Source organism: Sturnira hondurensis, unplaced genomic scaffold, assembly GCF_014824575.4.
Source record: "Sturnira hondurensis isolate 20B ecotype Veracruz unplaced genomic scaffold, ASM1482457v3 Scaffold0020642, whole genome shotgun sequence".
Taxonomy (NCBI): domain Eukaryota; kingdom Metazoa; phylum Chordata; class Mammalia; order Chiroptera; family Phyllostomidae; genus Sturnira; species Sturnira hondurensis.
In genome coordinates this window covers 3,019,626-3,042,205 of record NW_028093273.1, presented here as the reverse complement: position 1 = coordinate 3,042,205, position 22,580 = coordinate 3,019,626, and the positions used below count along the sequence as shown (strand labels likewise).

Below are 22,580 nucleotides of genomic sequence, written 5' to 3'. Positions count from 1 at the left end.
AGAAGGGTCTAAGATTTAACTTTACTTGAAAGCTAACAAGTTGGCCTGACACATGGTTTTCATGGATACTGGCAGATGACTTGAGACTCCCAAGAGTCAGGGGCAAGGAAAAGTATTACTCATAACAGAAAAAGGCATGAGGTCCAGCATATTTGTATCAGTTCCCCTGGTCCCAAGTCCCAAGGGGCTGTGTGGGCAGGCCCAGATGGATGCCTGAATGCTCTGTGGTTGCATTACAAGAGAGGAACTGTGAGTTGAGGAAACTCGAATCTTTTATAGGGGATTGTAAGTATGTCTGCCCTTTACTCTGGAGAAAAACACTGTTTCTATCTTTCAAAATTGTTTGTTACGTGAACATCCTTGAAAAGAAAACATCTGGGAAAAGGACCGTTAGTGCCTCCCTTGCAAGACATGTAGAAACATGAGAAGTCTGTGGAGAACTACCTCCCAACAGTGGCCATGAAGGTGCAAAGCAGAGATTTCAGACAGTGCATCTGCCTTGGCTTTAATTGTCCTCCTTGTATACTGCCCCCTTTCCAGCCCTTTTCTCATACATGCATTCTCTGGGGGAAAAAAATAAGCAAAGCCAAGGTGATGAAAGTGACAAAGTATTTTTCTGCTTCCAGTGACTATTTGAGTGACTCGTCCTTCTTGCACCCACCACAGCCTCACACCAGAGTTGAAAATGGAAAAGACTATTGTCAGTGATCCAAACAGCATTTACCCTTTGGATTTCTGCACCGAGCTGCCCTTATGGACACAAATCGACTTAGAATTCTTTCATGACCTGGAAATTTCTAAACTTCAGTTGCCCCCAAATGCACAGTATGAAGAATCATAATCAATGTACAACTTAAAAAACATCAACATAAGAAAAAACTAACAAGGAAATGATGGGTAACGTTGTCACTAACAGTAATAATAGAGCCAATGGGCCTGGCTGGTGTAGCTCAGTGGATTGAGCACGGGCCTGTGAACCGAAGAATCACAGTTCGGTTCCCAGTCAGGGCACATGCCTGAGTTGCAGACCAGTTCCCAGCGGGGGATGCACAAGAGACAACTATACATTGATATTTCCCTCTCTCCCTCCTTCCCTCCCCCTCTAAAGATAAATGAATAAAAACTTAAATATAGCCAATGTGTCACATCATACTCATCACCAGTGAACTGCATAAACAACGATCTCCTAAGATTAAAATGGAGCTGAAAAAATCCCTCTCCCCTGGTGGCATGTAACCATGGCAGCACAATGCACTTCTCACGTTTGTGGTGATGCTGTCATGACGAACCTACTGCAGTGCCAGTCATGTAGAACTGATAGCACGTGCAGGTGCATTTGGGACATAACGCCTGACAGCAAATGGCCATGTTCCTAGTTTATGTGTTTGCTCTACTTACACTTTTTGGCCATTATTTTAGTGTATACCCTTTCCACTCACAAAAAAAAGGTTTCTGTAAAACAATATGTCATGTTGCACCTGCAGCAGCCTTATATACCTCATGTTTACCAAGTCTTTGCATCATTTTCTCTTGTGCTTGATTTGATCTCATGTTGTCTTAGAAATTTGGTGTGGCCTAAGTGTTCAGTGTTTATAAAGTCTACGTCATGTGTGGTTACATCCTAGGTCTTCACATCCACTCACCACTCACTCACTGACCCAGAGCAACTTCCAGTCCTGCAAGCTCCATTCACTGGTAAGTGTCTCATACAAGTACCATTGTTATATTTTATATCATATTTGACTGTACTTTTTCTATATTTAGATACACAAATGCCACTGTGTTACAATGGCCTACAGTGTTTAATGTAGTAACACAGCGGGCAGGTGTTTAGTCTAGGAGCAGTAGCCTGTACCCATGTAGCCTAGTGTTTGGAAGACTATACCACTTAAGTTTGTGTAAGTGCACCCCTGAGATGTTTGTACAACCACAAAAGTGCCTAACAATGCATTTCTCAGAACATATCTCCATTGTTAACTGTCACATGACTGCATTGATGGAAGAATTATTACTGGTTATGATAAACCAGAAGCTATGTTAAAGATACACACCGACACAACTTCATTTGACTTTACAAATAAGTAGAGTCCTAAAGAAATTAAGTTATTCATCAAAAGTCACACAGACAGTGACAGTTGGAATATAGACACAAAAACTGCATTCTTACATAGTGCCCCAGTTTGTCTCTGACAAAAAAAGAAAAAGTAAGATTGTATGTGCCCCAGAGAACCAAAATCAAGACCCTCACCAAAGACCATGGCTAGCAGGTATTCAAAGTGAGATAACCAGGGGAAGGTTATGCCATTTTAGGTCAAAAACTGCTGAACACTCAGCACAGTGGGGACAGGTATGCTCATAAAGAGTCTTCAAAAAATTTATTGCAGCCTAACACAGTCTCTCACAACAATGCTAGTTAGTACATTGATACCGGTGAGTTCCTAAAACACTCATCTACTGGAGGAAAACTGTACTATAAGGGGCCCACCCTCCAGAAGATAATTCTGGGTTTTTTTTGGGGGGGGGCTTGTATTTCCTTGTCTCCTCAGTAAATCCTGGGGCCCCATGCAGCTCAATTTTGATGTGTATCAGTTCAAATAAGCACAGTGGGGCCACTAACATATACTTAATTCTCCAATTCTTTCTCAATCTCTACAAAATGCCAAATGAGAGGTGTAGTCTTAATTTCCAGAATGTATCCTCCAAGTCTTATGTCCTGATCACTGTTCCTCTTAATATCTTCCACACAGAGAGGAAAACATTCCCTGAAACTCTCCTGCTCTCAACTCTCCCACACCCTCTCTGAAAAGCCCCCCGCCATGCAGCCCCATAGCCTCTCTCTGGCCTCTTCCCCATTTCGGTTCTGCGTTATAGATCAACGTGGCCTCCCTCACATCTCCAGCATTCTCTCTGCATCATCCACCGCCTTGATCTCCCATGGAGAGCAACCCGCAGACCTAGTGAAAAAGAATCTTGTCCTCAAAGATACAGTCAGGGGTGGTCAATTGCAAGTACTTCCACTATCATAATTTACTGAAGTGCCGAGAGCATTTAAAGCAGCAGAAGCCAGCTTGCCTCCTAAAGGGTGATGAGCCTGGAAAGACCAGGGGGCTTAAAAGTCTAATTGAACTGAAAATCCACTTACACTCGTCAATCTTACTCTTCTCTGAGCCTGCTGTTCTCGGCATGGAGAAAGTTCTCAGTTGTCGCAATGAAGGCCAGTGGGTTGTGGCTGAAACAAATGTGACTGAAGTACCATCACAGAGCCCTTAGAAAATAAGGAGTGTGACCGCCCACTTGATTCCATCAACTTTTTTTTAACTTTTAGAGAAAGGAGAGAGGAGGGAGAAAAAGAGGGACAGAAACATCAGTGTGAGAGAGAAGCATCCATCAGTCGCCTTTCCTCCTTGCCTAACCCAAAAGCATCTTATGCATCTATTTATTGTCACATTACAGTAAGCACCATGGGGGCAGTGGCATTGAATTGTTCTCTTCTGAACCCCAGGGGTCTAGAACAGGACCTGGCAAAGAGTAACCTCTTGGGTATTTATGGAAGAAATCATTAATTTTTTTTAAAACCTCACTCAAGGACATGATCATTGATTTCAGAGAGAGGGGAAGGAAGGGAGAAAGAAAGGGAAAGAAACATCAATATGAGAGAGAAACATCGATCGGATGCCTTTCATATGTGCCCTGTTGGGGATGAACTGCAACCTAAGCATGCCCTGACCGGGAATTGAACTCGCGACCTTTCAGTTTGTGGGATGACACCCAACTCACCTGAGCCACGCTAGCCAGGGCATAATGTTTTTAAATCCAATAAAGCCTGGTCACTTTCTGAAAATCCTTCTCTGGTATGCACACATATATTCACATTATATTGCTTTTGTGATTCTTAAAGGATCGTTTCACGGTTAAATTGTTATGTTGGAATGCACTCTTCATGCCATGTGAGTGGGGAAGAAACAAGTAATCTCATGGTAAACCACTTAAAGAGAACAGGTGCATCTTGTCATAGTCCTAGAATTTAAGAGCTAAGGTCTTAGTGATCATCCATCACCGAGGTCTCATTTTATGCTACCTCTCCAGGGTTTCCAGAGCTGTGCCATCCCACTGGCCACACGGAGCCATTAAACACTTAAAATATAGGTAATCTGAACTGAAATGTGCTACCAGTGTGAAATACATAGCAGATTCAAAGGACAGCAGTAAGATCAAGGGATCCCTTGAACCAAGCTACTGGTCAATCAAATCCCACATCTAGTGGGGTATGACTTTGGGCAGCACATTAAATCTTTCTTTACCTCAGTTTCCTCAACAAGTGGAAAAAGGGTACTGCATTGCTCAAGGATGAAAGGAACTAACAGATACAAAACCCTTAGAAATCATATCTGGCATACTGTCAGGGTTATAGAGCTTATTATTAAATGTTTATATGATTTAAAAGAAATTGAAAGCTAAAAGATTTTCAACTAATGACAAATAGTGTTAGTTCAGGAGTCATTTTTATGTCACTAGATGTTTCTACAATGAGACATTCCAGTCAGATTACCCATTCAATATGTTTCTGTCCTGGACAAACCTGTTCCAATACACTGAGATTATTACATGTGTCAGGTCTCATATTACATGAAAATTCAAGCACAGTTAGAAAACAAAGAAATATGAAGAACCCTATGCCGTTTGTTACCAAGGCATCAGCAACGAGGTATTGTTTCCTCAGTCATGCTGGATGCATGCACCACACACACACAGAGCCCGTTTCTACAGAGTGATTGAGGTAGCTAACACTTCCACTATGGCTGAAGAGTTACCATGGAAACAGCTGGAAGAATTTAGAGACTGCTGAATCCAGCCTCCTCACTTGAACAATGAGGAGCTTCCATGATTGTATGATTTGCCTAAGGTCATGCTTCAAATCAGAAGCTGTACTGGGACTCATACCAAAGATTTCTGCCAATCCATCTACAAGGCTTTAGACAATGTCCGGCTTTTTCACGTAGTTGAAAGTTGGAAAGTATTCAAATGAAAAGCAATTCACAAAACAGGCAAGGCAGTGACTGTGATATGAAATGTTTAGAATCTTGAAATGATGTTTCTAATGTTTGCTCTAGCAGATTTCATAATATAAATCAAGGTATTCTTTGAGTTTTCTTAATCTTAATAATAATGAAAAACCACACCCATTCTGTTTTGGCCAATATGACTTTCCTTAAAGAGAAAGTTGACTTAAAACAGAAATTTCAGATGCTCAAGATGAATACTTTAACTAAACAAAAGAATACTCTTTCCATAAATAGTAAGTTGTCTGGCCATTTTCTGGTTTGCATTGGGATATAACTTCATTATAGATAGAATCAGTTTAATTATGCTAATGGAACATTCAACTTGCCTTGTAAGTATTAACTGATTTCAAATTATCTGCTGGTAATGGTGTGTGTGTGTGCATACACAAACAGAGCAAATGGGCTTCACTGGGGCTGTGCCTATTGGATTGCCACTAACTTTAGAGTCCAATCCTTCCTTAATGAGCTTATGTCAAATAAACCAACGCCTCCTCATTTCCTCCACCTGCCCATCCCCTAGTGCAGACAAATGAAATTATTAGGCAAGGGAGATAGATTTCCTCATCGCTTTAAATGAATGGTAATTTGAAAATAGTCAGGGAAAGTTCAAGCAGTTTCCTCATTCATGAGCTCCCTATAGAGTCTGCAACTCCAGAGCAACAAATACAGAGGCAGAGAGGCATTAGAGGGAGTGATTCAGCCAAATTTTAGACATTTTAGAACACAAAAAAGGGAAGCATTTAAATTTAAACCTAAATGCTTCTTGCTTTAAAGGCTTATAGTTGGTGGAGTTTTCAGTAGGCTTATGGTTTGTGATTAGGGTTTTATATTAAATTCACTCTATTTCACCTTTTTTAAAACTCATTATTAAATTGCTTGATGTTTCCTTTGAAAGGGAAGAAATGTGTGAACAATATTAGACTGATAAGATGTGTTCAAACACAGGTTGTCCGCAGCAGAACAGAGACCAGCATTAAATAGGACCTCCTATCTCTCCGTGCTTGGCTCTGAGACCAAAGTTTTTCTTCCTTAAAGTGGCAGTAAGAGAATTAGAAATGATGGTCATGAAACAACTAAAAGAGCTTGAAAAGTACAGAATCTCTTCAACACAAATTAGATAATGAAGAACAAATTAGCTAATGTAGTTGCCACTGCAGGTTCTATACCTAATCAATTAAAATGAGGTGATTACAAGTTTTAAAAAAAAGTACAAATTGGAATAAAGGAGTAAGTGATGCTTTGGGTTGCCAAGATATTGTAAGGACTTGAAAAATATTCCTAATTCTTAGGTCTTGCAAATCTTTTCTTGATTAAGCTGAACTGTACAAGCCCCATCACCCTAAGGGACAAATATACCTGTAACAATAATGAATGTCGTGATAATACTCCAAGTTAAATTTAAGAATAACTGCCATTAGTCAGTATTGAGTATGGAGTACTCCATACTATTTAATCATATTGTTTATGCTGTTACATTTGTTCCTGATTTTTCTCCCTTTGCCCATCTCCCTCAGCCCCAGCTTCTCCCCTCACTTGGTCAATCCCTGTATCATTGTCTGTGTCCATGAGTCACGCATCAATGGTCTTTGGCTAATTCCTTCACCAACCTTCATCCAGTCCCCCCTTCTCTCAGACAGTTATCAGTCTGTCCCATGTATCCATGCTTCTGTTTCTATTTTGTGTGCTTATTTTGTTCATTAGATTCCACATACAAGTGAGATCATGTGGTATCTGTCTTTCATTGACTGGCTTATTTCACTTAACATAATATTCTCTAGGTCCATCCATGTTGTCACAGCAGGTAACAGTCCTTCTTTTTTATTTCACTACAGAATCATGTTCCATTGTGTAAATGTACCACAGCTTTTTTATCCACTCATCTACTGATAGGCACTTAGGCTGTTTCCAGATCTTGGCTATTGGAAATAACGCTACTAGGAACATAGGAGTAAGTATATTTATTTTGTATTGGCGTTTCAGAATTTAGGATATATTCCCAGAAGTGGAATTGCTGTTCAAATGGCAGTTTCATTTTTAATTTTTTGAGGATACTCCATACTATTTTCCAGCATTGAGGGTTTTTTGATACTATGTTATTTAAGATATTTCAATATGATATTAAATAATCTACCGGAGTTATAATAAATTTAAAGAGTATTTTATTACATTTATAGACAATATTTGATTATTTAAAAGAATAAGATTAGGCCCTGGCTGATGTAGCTCAGTGGATTGAGCCTGGACCTACACACCAAAGGGTCACCGGTTCAATTCCCAGTCAGGGCACATACCTGGGTTGTAGGCCAGGTCCCCCAGTAGGGAGCGCGCAAGAGGCAAACATGCATTAATCTTTCTCCTTCTCTTCTCTCAAAAAATAAATAAATAAAAATTTTAAAGAAAAGAATAATATTAATTTAATTTATAACTTAAAGTTTCTGAGGTCTACTGGAGTCTCTTAAATGCTTAGCTTTTTTTTTCTTTTTTTTTTTTTTTGCCAGCTTTGTCAGGGGTTTGAAACACTTGCAGATACTCAGGTTTTTAATATGTGTAAATATGTTTTTAAATGTTTGAAGAAAATCTAATTATTTAATTCACTGACTTAACAAATGGACTTAAGTTAGTAGTAAATTAAAATGTAATCAAAGAATTAAGTGAAATACATAGCTATCTTTATACAAAAATGGCTAAATTTTTAAAAATTAAAATGAACACTAAAGGCTTAGGAAAGCCAGGTTTTTCCATTTTTCATCTTTAGTAAACTCAATATCAATGAAAACAAGAAGCTTCCAAAGTTTGCTCACAGAAAAGCCCCTTTCAAATAACTGCAAATTCAGTTACAGAAAACACAGGAGAGTATGTTGTGTGTTACGATGTTGATGACGGTGCAGGAATGAGAGACAGACATAGCACTGCCCGCAGGTGGCCAATAATAGTGTCGCATTAGATTCCCCCTCCCCATTTTCCATTTTGACGTTCTGCCTTAGAATTACATATGCTTTGGGAAGAACTCTCAGACACATTGTTGAGTATTAAAATCTAAATGCAAAACAAAATGCATAATATTTTTTTAACTAGGATACCAGTTTAGCTGCCATGAACAAGGGTCCCATCAGTCATCATTCAGGGCTAATACAACAGCTTCATGGAATCACGGACACAGGCCTTTTCTACCTTGTTGCTTTTGCATCCTCGGCATAGACTCCCTTCTCTTTGTAAAAGATGGTTGCTCTAGCTCCCACCACCAAAGTCAGCATCCTTCTGCAGAAGGAAAGAAAGCTTCCTTTCCTTTTAAGGTCGAAACTCAGAAATTGCTTATATTACTACAGGTTTACATCCTGGGGGCTATGCATTAGTCAGATGGCCATACCTAGTAGCAGGCAAGCTGGGAAATATATAGTCCTTGGATGGTGTCCATGTGCCCAGAAAAAATTTCTGGTATTACAGGAGGAAAGAACAGATATTCAGGAAATGGCTAGCCACTCTAATACAAATATGCCAGTTTTTAAGTTAAAAAATAAGTACATATAAAGAGCATTCATTTTTGTGCATAAGAAGATCTGGAAACCTAGGAAACAAATAAGATACCTGAAATAAATCATTGGTTCCAGAGCATCAACTCAGAGGCCAATGTCAGTATGTAATGACTTTTTCATTTGCCCAAAAGCAAAGGTTCAAAAATAACAAATGGCGGGGGTGGGTGGAGACATGAACAACAATAAAAAATAAATAAAATAAAATAAACAATAAGGCAACAAACAAGTGCTAGTGAGGGTAAAAAAGTTAAAGAAATAAAATGAATAATGAATTAGTCATACAAGTCTATTTATTCAATTTAAAGTGTTATTCTCTATTAAGAATAAGCTCTTTCTACTTTTTAAAGTTAAAATATCCTTTCTTTAATGCAATAATATTGATACTAACTGGTAATATCTTTGTTCATTCAGAAATGTTTATGAAACACCCAGGCACTACACAAAATGCTGAGGACTCACTGGTTCTAATCATCCCTACATTCATTCAATCTGGAATCCAGGGAAAACAGAGTCAATAGGTATCTAAAAGAGAGTTTCAAGCTAAAGGAAATGGAGAATGGACTATGGGAGACTATTCTGGGGAGACTGTGGATTGGGGAGTCAGGAATATTCGGGAAGAAGGAATATGTAAGCTACATTCTGAAAATAAGAAGCAGTTGGCTAGAAGGCTAGTAAGGAAGCACATTGTAGAGGACGGTTTGGCATGTGCAGAGATGGAAGGAGGAAGAGTGTGGCCAACGGAAAGTCCGAAAAGAAGGCCCTGTGGTCAGAAATGAATTATCACAGAAAATAATGACAGAGGGGTAGCAGGAGACAGACGGAGGGTCCCACAGGCTGTGCACCAACTTGAGATTTATACCCAAGGACAATGGGAAGGCATAGGTTTTGAGCAAGAAAATAATCAGCTTTATGTTTTTAAATTATTACTCTGGCTACAGTGTGGATAATTGGTGGAGTAATCCAGACAAGAGGTAGGAAGAAAATAGAATGACAGATAGGATGGCAAGCATAGGGCACAGTAGAGATTGGGCTTCTTGGGGTAGATTCTGGTGAAACGGCGGCTCTGGGGGACAGAAGCAGAACCATGATATCTCTGTCTCTATTGCTCACTCTCTCTCTTATTGTTGTTCAAGTGCAGTTGTCTCCATTCCCCCACCACCACCACCCCCACCCCAGCCCTTCCCACCTCCCACCCTCAATCCTACCCCTCCTTTGGCTTTGTCCATGTGTCCTTTACACAAGTTCCTGAAAACCCCTCCCTCCTTTTCCTTCATTAACCCCTCCTACCTCCCATCTGGTTACTGTCAGTGTGTTCTTTATTTCAATGCCTCTGGTTATATTTTGCTTCCTTCTTTGTTTTGTTGATTAGGGTCCACTTATTGGTGAGATCGTTTGGTATTTGTCTTTCACTGCCTGGCTTATTTTACTTAGCATAATTCTCTCTAGATTCATCCATGCTCTCATGAAGAGTAGGAGTTCTTTCTTTCTGCTGTGTAGAATTCCATTGTGTAAATGTACCCCAGTTTTTTGGTCCACTCATTTACTGATGGGCACTTCAGTTGCTTCCAACACTTGGCTCTTGTAAGTTGTGCGACAATGAACATTGGGGTGCATAGGTTCTTTTAAATTGGTGTTTCAGGATTCTTAGAGTATAGCCCCAGTAGTGGAATTGCTGAGTCAAAAGGCAGTTCCATTTTAATTTTCTGAGGAAATTCCATACTGTTTTCCACAATGGCTGCATCAGTTTGCATTCCCACCAACAGTGCACTAGGGTTCCCTTTTATTCACAATCTCAGCAGCATTTGTTGCTTGTTGATTTGTTTATGATGGCCATTCTGACTGGTGTGAAGTGGTACCTAATTGTGGCTTTAATTTCTATCTCTCTGATGGCTAGTGATGCCAAGCATCCTTTCATATGTCTCTGGGCCCTCTGTATATCCTCCTTGGAGAAGTGTGTGTTCAGGTAGAAGTAGGACCATGATTAAGAACTAGGGCTCTGGAGTCAGGCTACCTGAGTTAAAACCCTTGTCCTACTCTGGCTGGTAAACCTTGTCCTGGGGCCTCAGTTGCCTCGGCTGTAGAATGGAGAGGTTGATACTAACCGCACCTCAAAGCACAGTGAGGAATAGGTGAGATCATTTGTTTCAAGTGTCTAAAATAATGATTAGATGTATAATGTTACTAATACAACTTATCACTATTATTAAATGTTATTATTATCATTTCCATCTCTAGTGTTAGCTATAGAAAAAGGAGTCAAGAAAGACTCTTGATTCTGGTCTGGGTACTTGGGTGGTGAATGGTACCCTTTAGTGAGATAATAAGAAAAATAGGTGGAAACACCTGTCTTGGAGGGAAGAAGGGAAAAGCCTTCAATTTTGTTCAATGTGTTCAATTTTGAATATGTTAAAAAGGAGGTGATAATCATGTCTAAAGTCACTTTTTTAGATGAATATATTAAAACACATTTAACATGCTTACTTTTTTTGTAAGAATTTTTAACATTGGCAATTTTCTAACGAATAGTCCTATTTTGTTTCCCTTCCCAAATTTTATAAACAAACTCAAAATTTCCAATTCTGAAAATTACTTATTTTTTAGATGTTACTTATTTATTTTTAGAGAGCGGTAAAGGGTAGGAGAGAGGAAGAGAAACATTAATGTGTGGTTGCCTCTCATGTGCCCCCCTACCAGGGACCTGACCTGCAACCCAGGCATGTGCCCTGACTCGGATTCAAACCAGCAACCTTTTGGTTCACAGGCCAGCACTCTATCCACTGAGCCATGCCAGCCATTGCAAAGCCATTGTTTTAAGTAACAGCAATTATAAAGATTTATATCAACAAAAGCAATGTGCTCGTATGTGGAGCATGTAACTTCTTATCACTTCAAATATCCTCACTTTAGTGCAATATAAGATTATTATTTCTTAAACAACCAGCCTAGGCCTATCTTCCTTTCACGAACCTTCCCAGACCATCCCAAACAGCAGGGATCTCCATCTTGTCTACGAAATTCTTCATACTTCTCATCTGCTATTTCATGTAAAACAGCATAGAGAATGTCCGACATTTTCATTCAACCAGCCTTTGAGCTCAGCTGTGTGCCCAGCACTGTGGGATCAGTGGTGAGCAAACCCTTCAGGGAGTTCAAGGTCTCGTTTGAAACTCTTCCTAAACTTATCCATTGCCCAGATGTGGCTCATCCACAGTGATGCAGGCATTGGAGTTCTCACAGCATTTGGTTGCTCTTATTTTTTTCTTATCCTTCTTCGTATATGACAGTCCCTCTAATCTAGGAAGTAACCCTTTTCAAAGTTTTATATAATAACTCAAAATAGAACCCTGGGAGCTAATGGTAATACAGAAAGGTTTCTTCCCTAATCTAATTTCAGCATGGAAACTGGTCTCATGAAATTAAATACAATGTCAATAATTGGAACTGTTTTTGCTTTATTTTAACATGTACTACTAGATTGGGGAGGAAAAGAAACAAATTACCTTATATCCTTGATTTCAAGATTTTTGCCACATTAGTGAACATTTTTAAGGTCGAAATGCTTTTGCAACGAAGTGTCCATTTAACTACAGTGATTGTTGGTTTCCTGAAAAAGCTGTTTGAAAGTCAATGACAAACCTTAAAATCGGGGTTACCTTACAAACAACGCAATTCAACATGAACACTCAGACTGATTCAATGAAAGAGTTGAGTTGGCACTCAGAGACTGGACTTCTGGCCTTGGTTCTAGGGCCAATTAGCTGCTGAGCCCCAAGCCCTGTGACATCTGTCCAGTCTCTGCACTGCTCTGGGCCTTCTCCGCCCCATCCATAAAATGAAGTTTTGCACTTGTGTTCCTTGAATTCTCTGCAGTAAGGAATCAGTTTTTAAAACTTCCCCCTCCGTGGCAAACTGATACGTTTATGAGACACAATAAAAATACCCGTCCGTGGCACAGCCGTGGTGAGTTGCTACAAAAGCTTCTAGATGCTCACTCCCTGTGCCTGTCTTTGTGAACAGGCGGGCCTGTGCCTTCAGCTGCACTTTGAATGGCACTGACTTCAGCTACTAGGAATGAGACCACCATGCAGGTTAGACGATGACTCTAAAAGTGATTTACCATCATCTTTTACCTGATTCTGTTCAGTAATACAATTAGCTCATACTCCCCAATTACCAAGTAGCGGAGCAGAAGGAACAACAATTCTGGGAATCAGTTATTCAAAAGGAAGGTGTTATTTGTGGAAAATTTGAGAGAGCAGTGGCATAGTTAATCCATTTGTGGGTCACTGACAACTAACATTACAGAAGAAGCCTTTCTGTATTGTTAAGTGTTCTCTTTTCCTCTTATTAAAAAAATATGTCCTGGCTGTTGTAGCTCAGAGAATTGAGCACTGGCCTGTGAAACAAAGGACAGCGGTTCGATTCCCAGTCAGGGCACATGCCTGGGTGGCAGGCCAGTTCCCAGCAGGGGATGCACGAGAGGCAACCATACATTGATATTTCTCTCCCTGTCTTCTTCCCTTCCCCTCCCCTCTAAAGATAAACAAAATCTTTCAAATAAATAAAATAAAAAATTATGAAAATTTATCAGTTGTTTAAAAAAGACTTGACAACCAGGAATATTAATCACCCATTAGATGGAATTACCAGCCAATGTTTCTTGGAGGATGAATTTTGAGGGAGAAGACTGATATATGGGAGCTCTCTCTAGAATATGCTTCCTCATCACTTAGTTCATGATAGACAGTTAACTACTTAATGGTTATTAACCACAAAACCATTGCAATTTAAGGAGAACAACTTTTTGCGTAATACATCAAAGTGCAAGAGTACATGCAAATGTGACCACGTGTTGGCTTCATAAGGACCCTGGCCATGGTATATCATCTGTATGCGCTTGCTCTTCCTCTTTGCCCGCCAATTTGGGTACAAGGCCAAAAGACCCCTAGAAATTACCCAGCTCAGACTCTGAAGACCCTTCATCAAGTTCACAAAGGAGAAAGTGCTTCAACTTTAAGAAACAGAGCATTCCTTAAGCAGGGCAGGCCCAAGGGCCTCCTGGAGAACTGCTGAAAGATGAGGGTGTCTGCCTTAGAGCCGAGGGTGGCGATCAGAGGCTGTCCTGCCCGAGAGCACCAGGCCACACTATCCCCCAGAGGTTCTCGCCCTGAGCGTGTATCAGAATCACCCGCCCAGCTTGCTAGTACAGGTTGTTGGCCCCATTCCAGAATGTCTGTTTCACAGGGCCCAAGAGTCTACATTTCTAACAAGTTCCTGGGAGATGCTGATGCTGATGCTACTGGTCGTTGAAACACACTTTGGGAACTACTGGTATAAAACATCTGATGATAGAATTGGGAAGACCTCGGAAGTTATCTAATCCAAACCTCTCATTTTAAAAGTAAGGACCTGGAGGGCTCAAAGGAAAAGTCTTTCTGTCATATATCCAGCACTCAGAGGCTAGACACACACACACACACATATACACACCAAAGAAACTTGGGTCTCCAGAGCCTTAATGTACCGTTCATATCATGATTCTGTTATGTCCACACATCAGGAGCCTGATCTCTTAGAGGAAGGGGAACCAGCAGGGACTTCATGCTGTTGACCTTGCTACCCTCATGTCCTTGTAGGAGCTACATGCTGCTTCTATCAGTGACCTTGTAATGGTCGGTAGGTGTCCTGGGCCCAGACAGGGGGTTGGCAGCACAATGAGAACTACCTCTTGCCTAGATTTAAACACAGAGAACATGTTCTCACCACAGTGCACACTGCCTCTCCCCCCACTTCCTGCCAGCTGGGCACAATCAGATGGCCTGAGAATTTGCAAGTGTCACAAGGATGCAGGAGATGGTCACAGATTATTTGCAGCGGTGCAGTGGAGGTAAGTGTCCAGCGCAAGGTTCAGGGACTATTGGGATGGCAGAGTCGCTGTGCGCTTGACAGTCTGACCTGGTACCACTGTCAAAACTCCCTTGGATCCTGCCCTTTGGCTGAGCCTGTTCTGCTGTTCCCATCGATTCTGTGTGCTTCCTGCTTCCCTTCCAATAAATTATCCTGCTCAAATGGTCTGCAACCAAGAACCTGAGCCAACACGATAGCCCATTAGCTTCCTCAGCAGCAGAGCCAACTGCTCCTGAGGAAAGCGAGGGCTGCCGCAGAGGCTGCCGCCTTGAGTGCTCATCAGTTTCCCCTGACACACTTTGATTCCTTCTGCAGTGTCTGCAGCAGGCCACTTGAGTCATGGGGAGCCGTCCCCGCCCCCTCCCCCCCATCCTCCCCATCCTCCTGCCCACTGCCACCTGCCCCAGGCCATGTCTGTGATGCACTTCCCTTGGCCAGAAGTGACTGACCCAGGAGTTCACCCTGATCCAGAGCAGGCCTCAGGCTCTCACATGGGCAAGGAAGGCCCAGAGGGCCCTCAAGCTGGGAAATGAGGAAAGGCAGGTCATGCTGATGGTGGTGCCCGAGAACTGCCCTGGCACTTGCTCTTCCCCAGTCTTTATTACCCGACTCCTTTATTTTCATGAGATGCCCTGGTGAGCATCCATCAATAAAGGCCCCAATGGCCTGAATTTCTCCCTGCGTCTTTGGTATTAACATAATATCTCTTCTACACTGACTCACTGAAAACCTCTCTCTCCCTTCGCCTTCTCAAGCTAGTTACCTTTCTCTCTGGAGCCCCACGCCTGGGAGCTCATACAAGGTAAGCTTTTCCCTTGTGATTCAGGTGTCATGGGAAAAGGGAAAATAAAAAGTTATCTAGACTAGAAGGCATCCTTTAAAAAGAAAAAGAACCTGTGGAGGGTTAAGACACTTTTCTACATTGCTTTTTAATCAAACTTCACTGTCAGATCTTTCCATTTCAGATTGCTCACAACCTCAAACTTTCATCCTCTAACTGCACGTTTTAGAAATGCAGTCCTTCAGATACTTTATATTAGTGATTGATTTGAATTACTGGACTTGATATCTTTGTTTCAGGAGACTTCAGCATCTTAAAAGAAAAGGTGCAGTTCTCTACTAAAGGTAACCAAGGCCTTGTAGAGAAATAGCTGATTCCCGGGCCTGGGAGGGAGGTACAAGATGAGCCTAGAGTAACTAGTTATGCCTGAAAGTAAGGAAGTGCTCACGGAAACAATGGGGGCACGTCACCGTGACAGAGGAACCTGCTAGAAGGGGATCTCGGTGTGCAAATTGGATGTGATTTGAGCACCAACATGATTAAATAGAGTAATGAAGTAAAAACCATTGGTCAAAAAAAACCCCCTAGGGATTCATGAGTTGGGGGGGTAATAAATAAATACATAAATAAGTAGGAGCAAAGGGAAGGTTGTTACAGTAGAATGCCTGGTGCCAACTGGTAAATGTGGAGATAGTGTTGAAGTTGGGAAATCATCACTTTGCAGCCTCAAGTTGCAAATTGGGTCAGGAATCACATATATTTATACAAAACCTAGAGGGGTACTTTGATGAGGACCAGAATTTTTGCATGGTCTTAGAAAGCCTCTCCCCATGAAACTGTTCAACAGTAGAGAAAACAAGCAGGTGCTCACTTAGTATTACAATGAGGGACAGAGAGGCATGGGCGTCTCTAGAGGTGACCCCTGAGAAGGACATCCATCACTTACACAGAATTCCAGTCAAGAACATATAGTTGGAATCTCTAAGTATAAGAAAATCATCAGACAAACCCCAAATGAGAAGTGTTCTATTAAAAAGGTAGAGGGTTTAACACGAGAGAGAGAGAGAGAAAGAGAGAGAGAGAGCGCGCAAAGGAAGAGGGGACCATATTCTTCAAAAATGTACAGTTGCAAAAGTGATGACAGCTGGTGAAGTTGTCCCAGAGTAGAAGAAACTAGATACATACACATATATGAGAACTGATACATATATAGCTTACTGTCGAGCATTTCAGAAAAACTAAAGGGAACACACAAATGAGAACGAAGATGAGGTGAAATTTCAGTAATAGGTCAAATGGGAAAAAGGTGCACCTATGGGTTTTGGCACTATTCTTATTATTACAAGTTGCTTCCAAATTTTTAAAAAATGTTTTAATGATTTGAGGGGAACACATTGAATACAGAGGGCACAGGGAAGTTTAGGGGATGGTGGAAATGTTTGCATTATGACTGTGCTAACCCTTATACAACTGTTCACATTTGTCAAACTGCACACTTAAAATTGGTGGCTTTTGTTGTAGGTAAATCACACCTCAATGCACCTTACTTGACAAGGTAAAAGAAAAGTGAAAGTCCATTATCTGAAAGGTTCTGTGTTTGTTTAAAGGCAGAAAGGGGAGAGGGAGAACTTCCGTTTGTCTCATGAGAGGCTCTAGGGACCGCTGTGTCAGGGGTGGGAGTGGGCTACCTGGTGAGGTGGGTCGATTCCAGCCTGGAGGGGCATGAGCCACAGACAAAACCTCATGGTCTTCCTTTCTGAAGCATATTATGGCACAGAAATTTAAGCACTTCACATTATTTTGTAGCGAACAGAATATTCACATAAATGGTTAAAAAACACAAAAACTCAATGAAATCTGCCCCCAAGAGGTCCTTCATATTATCTGAGATCCTGAGAACATCATTTACTGTCCGCAAAGGTGGCTCTTTGTAGGCCGGGATTCTTACATGTGTCCCATACCCTCCCCCCCCCCTTAATGGCATCAGCACCGTCCCTTCCCCTTCCTTCAAGGCCCTACTCAGAGGATCCCTCCCACTCCCCTTTCACACTTGGTAGTCTCTGCTTCTGACCATCCTCCTCATAACAGTTACCTGTGAAAAAGCAACTCCAAGTCGACTTGGAAATGACCCTCAGCTCTGAGCACCAGGCCTGGCACTTTGGAAAAGCCTTTTGGATTAAACTAAGCAAAAAGAAATGTGAGCATACTTACCATCTTATTCCTTTTCTCCTTCACAGAGTCAGAGAATTATGTCGCCTTCCACTGAGAAACCCATACTATCTACTCCATTTCCTCTAATGGACTTCCGGCCCAGAAACGCAGCTTTAAAATGGGATTTTGTTATAACCAATGTAATAAAACTTTCTGGGACTTGGATTTTCAACTCGGTTACAAGGAGGAAGAGACCCTTTAAAATGAGCTTATGGTGCAAAACCAGACAAAACAAAAACATAAAAACAGTGGGGAAGACTGAGAGCAAACCATTTCTGTCAAAGCACCACCAGGACTGTTTAGACAAACTGCTACGCTACCAACAACTGGGCAACTAAAATGGACAGCAGCGCCGTCTCCGTGAAAAACGGGGCCATGAGAGCTGACACCAAGTGCTCACTGCAAAACAAAGTAGAGAGAAGCGAGTCCACAGCTAGGAAGGGGAGAGCCGGAATTTGAACCCAAGCAGTCTGGCTTAAGAACCTACATTTTTAACTCCTATACCGGCATAAGTTCAATTCCAATTCCCCAGTAAACATTCTTTCCAGACAGTTCCAGCCCGAGGTCTGCATCCAAAATTAAGACTCCACCTGATTAACAACACTTAACCAAGCCTCATTTACTACAAAAAATCGACAAAAGATTATATTTCTCTCCATTTAATTTCTATTGTCCAGCCACTTTCTTCTCATACTGAAGAGTGCGCATGAAGTTTCTCACTGGAAGGCCCGTTGGCCCTACTTTTATCTGCTGAACTGATAAGGATTTTCTTTCTGCTAAAGTTGAGCCTCTTCTTTGTTTCCAACCTCCTTTCTCTGCGACCATCATGCTGACTTCTTCCAATGACTAGCTCTAATGAGACCACAGCTTTATCTTTCCCCTGGACACTGACCTATACTTGTATTATGTACAGACAGGATATGGACTGATCCATCCATGCACTTCAGAAACATCCTCAGATCATGTAACAGCAAAACCATGCTTCTTTGTGAAATAGCCCGTGGCTTTTCAGGCCAGTCCACACTTCACACAAGATCCTAAAGTCCCGTGTTCAAAGAGGAGCTTTCACCTGCGGTATCTGAGCAATGGATCATCTCCGCCCACTACAGAGGCTCAGGTGAATGAACTTTGCACTCACACTGCCTGACTTCAAACAAAATAGCATACCCTTCCCTGATCCCTGTGTTTTCTGAGTCACTGAGTCCTCCTCTATTTTGAGAAAAAAATGGAAGTGTGCCCTACTCCCTTAAAGACAGAAAGAAATTGGAGGTTTTGAAGTCCATCCTTTGGGGGTTTTGGACAGCTCCATGTAGCTTGGAAACAATTTCTGGCAATTTCTGAGTGACTGGCCCTGACACAAGGAGCTAGTCACAGCTGGGACTGATGAAAATGGGGGTCCTGGGAGGCCAGGCAGTCCTGCCTCAGGGGGATAGGAAGAGGGTTGGGGCAAGGGCCTGGAAAGATGAAGAATGATTCTAGTCGTCAGGATTAAATTCGCCTTCCAGGGAAAACAAGTTATCTCTGCACATTCCTCCCCTAGTCTGAGTGTAAATGCAAGCATTTGACTGCAAACAAATAGGCTTATTACCAATACAGTATAGCTCAGCTTACTGCTTCATTTTTCATACAAAGAGCCAGCATCTGCCAAGCTCCTGGTGTATTCCAGACACTGTACTTCTTACACTGACACAAATAGAAATATTTCAAAAATGAAAGAGGGTTCAGCCTGTCCTTGATGAGAAAAAGCGTGCAGCTAAAGCCAAGGCCACCCCTATCATCTATGGGGCCAGGGGCAAGAATACAAATGGAAGCCCACATAATTACTACTTTAAAGTGCTAATCAAGCTAGCAAACTGTCACATAATCCTCCTCCCTTGACAAATGTAGCTTTATAACCACCTGGAGCCCAGGTATGATTTAGAATTCTCAGACCCCTCAGAGTTCCAGGCCAGACAGGAAAGAGCAACTCTGGCCAATTCATGCATTCCTTCCCCTCCCTACCCAGCCTCCTTCCCTCCCCAGGGAGGCCTCAGGGGCATCCTGTGCATCCTCAGCCCACATCTGCAAGATGGTCCACAACCTGGCACACCTGCTCCTTTGGGCACTCCTCAGGGAGGGAGTCTACCCTCTCTGCTTGCGAAGGCCCTGAAAGCAAGCTGGGGGACTTTAGGCAGGGAATTCCATGATGTCTGGGCCTTGAAGGTCAACAGGGATTCTGGGTGGGCAGTCCACTTCACCTGCAGACACTTAGCTCAGTGTGGGGAGGGGCACAACATGGGGAAGCTTACACCCTGCCCTCTAACCCCCTGAAATAAGTGTAAGGGATTTTGTTACTCAGGTTCGAGGCAAAACAGACTAAAAGCCTTCCCTGTTTTATTCTAACTACATTGACTTTTCTTTCTGGTAAGAAGATTCCTTATACCAAAGACAAACTGGTATAAGAGAGGAGTCCTGTCTGGAAGGGATGAAAGAAAAAGCTGAAATACTTGCAGCTAGCGGTTCTGTTCCTCAGACGGCAAATGCATTGAACAGGGTTCCTTTCCTAGGACATAAACTGGGCAAACCTTACAAGTTCTTTCTGTTGTAGAGAATGGGTGTCCTACCTAGAGCCAGGAGACCAAAAGAGTCAAATGAAGAAGCAGCTGAAACACCTAGGGCCACAAAGCCAGAATCCTAGGTACCTCCTCACGCTGAGTCACCTGGGCAAGGAAGTTTGGGGTCTGCTGCAAACAGAAAGGCCTCCCAGAGAGGGGGATTGGTGGCAAGTGGAGGTGCGTCACAGTGAGGGAGGTGGCCAGGACCTGGGCTTCACCCACATGGTTGACCTGGTATCTCCTTTGCCTTTTTTTGGTCAAGGCAAGTTCGTCAATTTTCTGGGCCTCCATTTTTAACTCTCTAAAATGGAGACATTACCTGTCTGCCTCAGTTGGCGGTAATGCTTCTAAGAACTTAGCACAGTCCTGCGCTTGTTAAGTGCTCTGTCAACAGTACTTACGTATTAGAACTGACAGCTGACCCCAACCTATGTATGAATCAGGCAGTTCCCCACCACCGACCCGAACCTCCAAGATGGGGTTCTGCAGAATCTGTGTGCGCCGGCGGGGTGGAAGGGGCAAGGTGGGGAGGCCGAGGCTTTACGGACAGAGGCTAACCGGAACAGATGGGGGAAGGCACACAGAGGTCGAACGTCCAGTCTCAACCCTGTTTGGGGGCAGTCGAAAGTGGTCACCCAGCTGGAGTTGCAAAAGACAGGCGCCTAAGGCATTTGTATGCCGCCGAGATTGGAGGCGGGGATCCGCACGAGGGAATGGCCGGGAGGGAAGGAGTCACTCACCCAGCAGGAGCAGCTTGAGCTCCCGGCGCGCGTCCTTCTTGTCCCGGCGAAGCTGCCGCTCGATCTCTGCGCTGATGCGCTGCGACTCCTTCTCCTCCGCTGACAGGCAGCAGCAGCCCGCCATGGTGCTCGCTGAAACCGACGGGGCGTTGTGGCCCGGAGCGCCCGGATGCTTCTCCCGGCCGCTCGCTGGGCCGACCCGCGACGGGCGCCCGGCTTCGGGGAGAAATGACAGGGGCCGACTTGAGTTTCGGAGTTAGAGGCCTGGACCTTCGGGGTTCAATCTCTGCTCCCGGGTGCACTCCGAGGCAGGGGTGAGTCCCCAGCGCTGGCACTGATCAAGTGCACCCGGGATCCCGGCTCACGCAGCCTGCACTCGCTCCGGGGAGAAGAGGGCGAGCTGAGCTCAGTTGCAAACGGTGCTGGCACCGGAGGTGGACACCCAGTCAGGGAGGGCAGACAGCACGTAAAAAGTTGGAGCGTCGGTGCAGGAGAGCGGAATCTCCCAGGCCTGAGGGTATCCCAGGAAGGGCGCAGGCACGGGGTCGGTTAGAAGCCAAGCTTCGGAAAACTTCAGCAATGACCGCAGACTAAGACCGACAGAGAAGGTCCCCGCTGGTGCTTACGGCTCTAAGTGCCAGAAGGAGGCGGGGCGTCTCGAACCTGCAACCCTGGCGCCTGCAAGAGTTGACCTTGGGGCACAGCAAGTAGATGGGGAGTGTGGGAGAAAGGGGTGAGCAAGGACCTGGAGTGCGGACCCGCGGTTGGAAGCGACTAGAGTCTTTGGGAGCAGCTCCCGCACCTGCCTCCCTCGCTGTGGCGTCCCGGCGCGGGGAGGGCCTCCTGCCGAGGTTGCTGTGACCACCCTGCTCTGGCCGCCGGGCCCTGCTCCCTGTCCGGATCCGGGTTCCGACAGGTGAAAGAGTTTCACCAAATCCCAGCCTCAACTCCTCCCAGCTGCAAGAGGAGTGGAGGGGAGCCAAGCGTCCGCCGCGGGACCCAGCGTACCAGGGACTAGGCTGAACTCTCTACCTTACACACCCTGGTTGCCTAACCCGGTTCCTTCAGCTTCCCAGAGGCCCCAGCCCCGCTCAGGCTTGGTCAAAGCCCGCGGTCAGCTCGGCTGCCTGCCCTCCAGGTGCGGCTAGCCCTGACCCCGCTGGCGCTGCCCTTTGAGAAGCAAATGCTGTTGGTCCAGTTAAATAAGAGAAATCCAAGAGCGGAGAGTAAATATCCTCCCAGCCCCTTCCTACACCACAGGATGAGAAGGGCCCGGGATGTGGGGCATGGAAAACGGCAGGCTACTTTGCATTTTATGATGGGGAAGACTCCTGCTTTGTAGAGAGGGTTGATACGTCTCCAGGAACACCTGCCCCAGCCCTGAAGCCTGACAGCCGCCTAGTAAAGAAAGGTGTGTCCTCACAGCCACGTTGGCCCGGCTCCTGAATCGTCGGGAGCGTGTTTGAGCTGCATTGATAAAAACTGAAAGATTGAAAAGCACCTCTTTGTACGCAAATAGCGTTATAGAATGCAGATTATATCTGATTTTGTCCTCCGCGTAGATTCTGAGGCAGAGAGCAAACAGGTTCACGGTGGGGGCTGGGGCGGACAGAAAAAGGCAGGCGACGAGAAGGGATCCTGTCGTTCACTGCAATGAATGCTTTTTTTTTCCTCCTTCTCTTTTTCATGTCAGCACGCATGCCACTTACACCACTTTATTGGCGTTAGGTAATTAGCTAATGCGTCCTCTA

The 22,580-nt window shown here is 43.7% G+C and overlaps 1 protein-coding gene across 1 annotated transcript in view; it reads right to left on the bottom strand.

Moving 5' to 3' along the window:
* Positions 1–21,813, bottom strand: part of GNA14 (G protein subunit alpha 14) — a 162,573-nt gene extending 140,760 nt beyond the window's left edge. Inside the window, exon 1 of the mRNA XM_037030317.1 lies at positions 20,830–21,813. Coding sequence (XP_036886212.1) covers positions 20,830–20,953 — 124 coding nt within the window. The 5' untranslated portion in view covers positions 20,954–21,813. The remainder of the gene's footprint in view (positions 1–20,829) is intronic.
* Between the last annotated feature and the right edge of the window lie 767 nt (positions 21,814–22,580).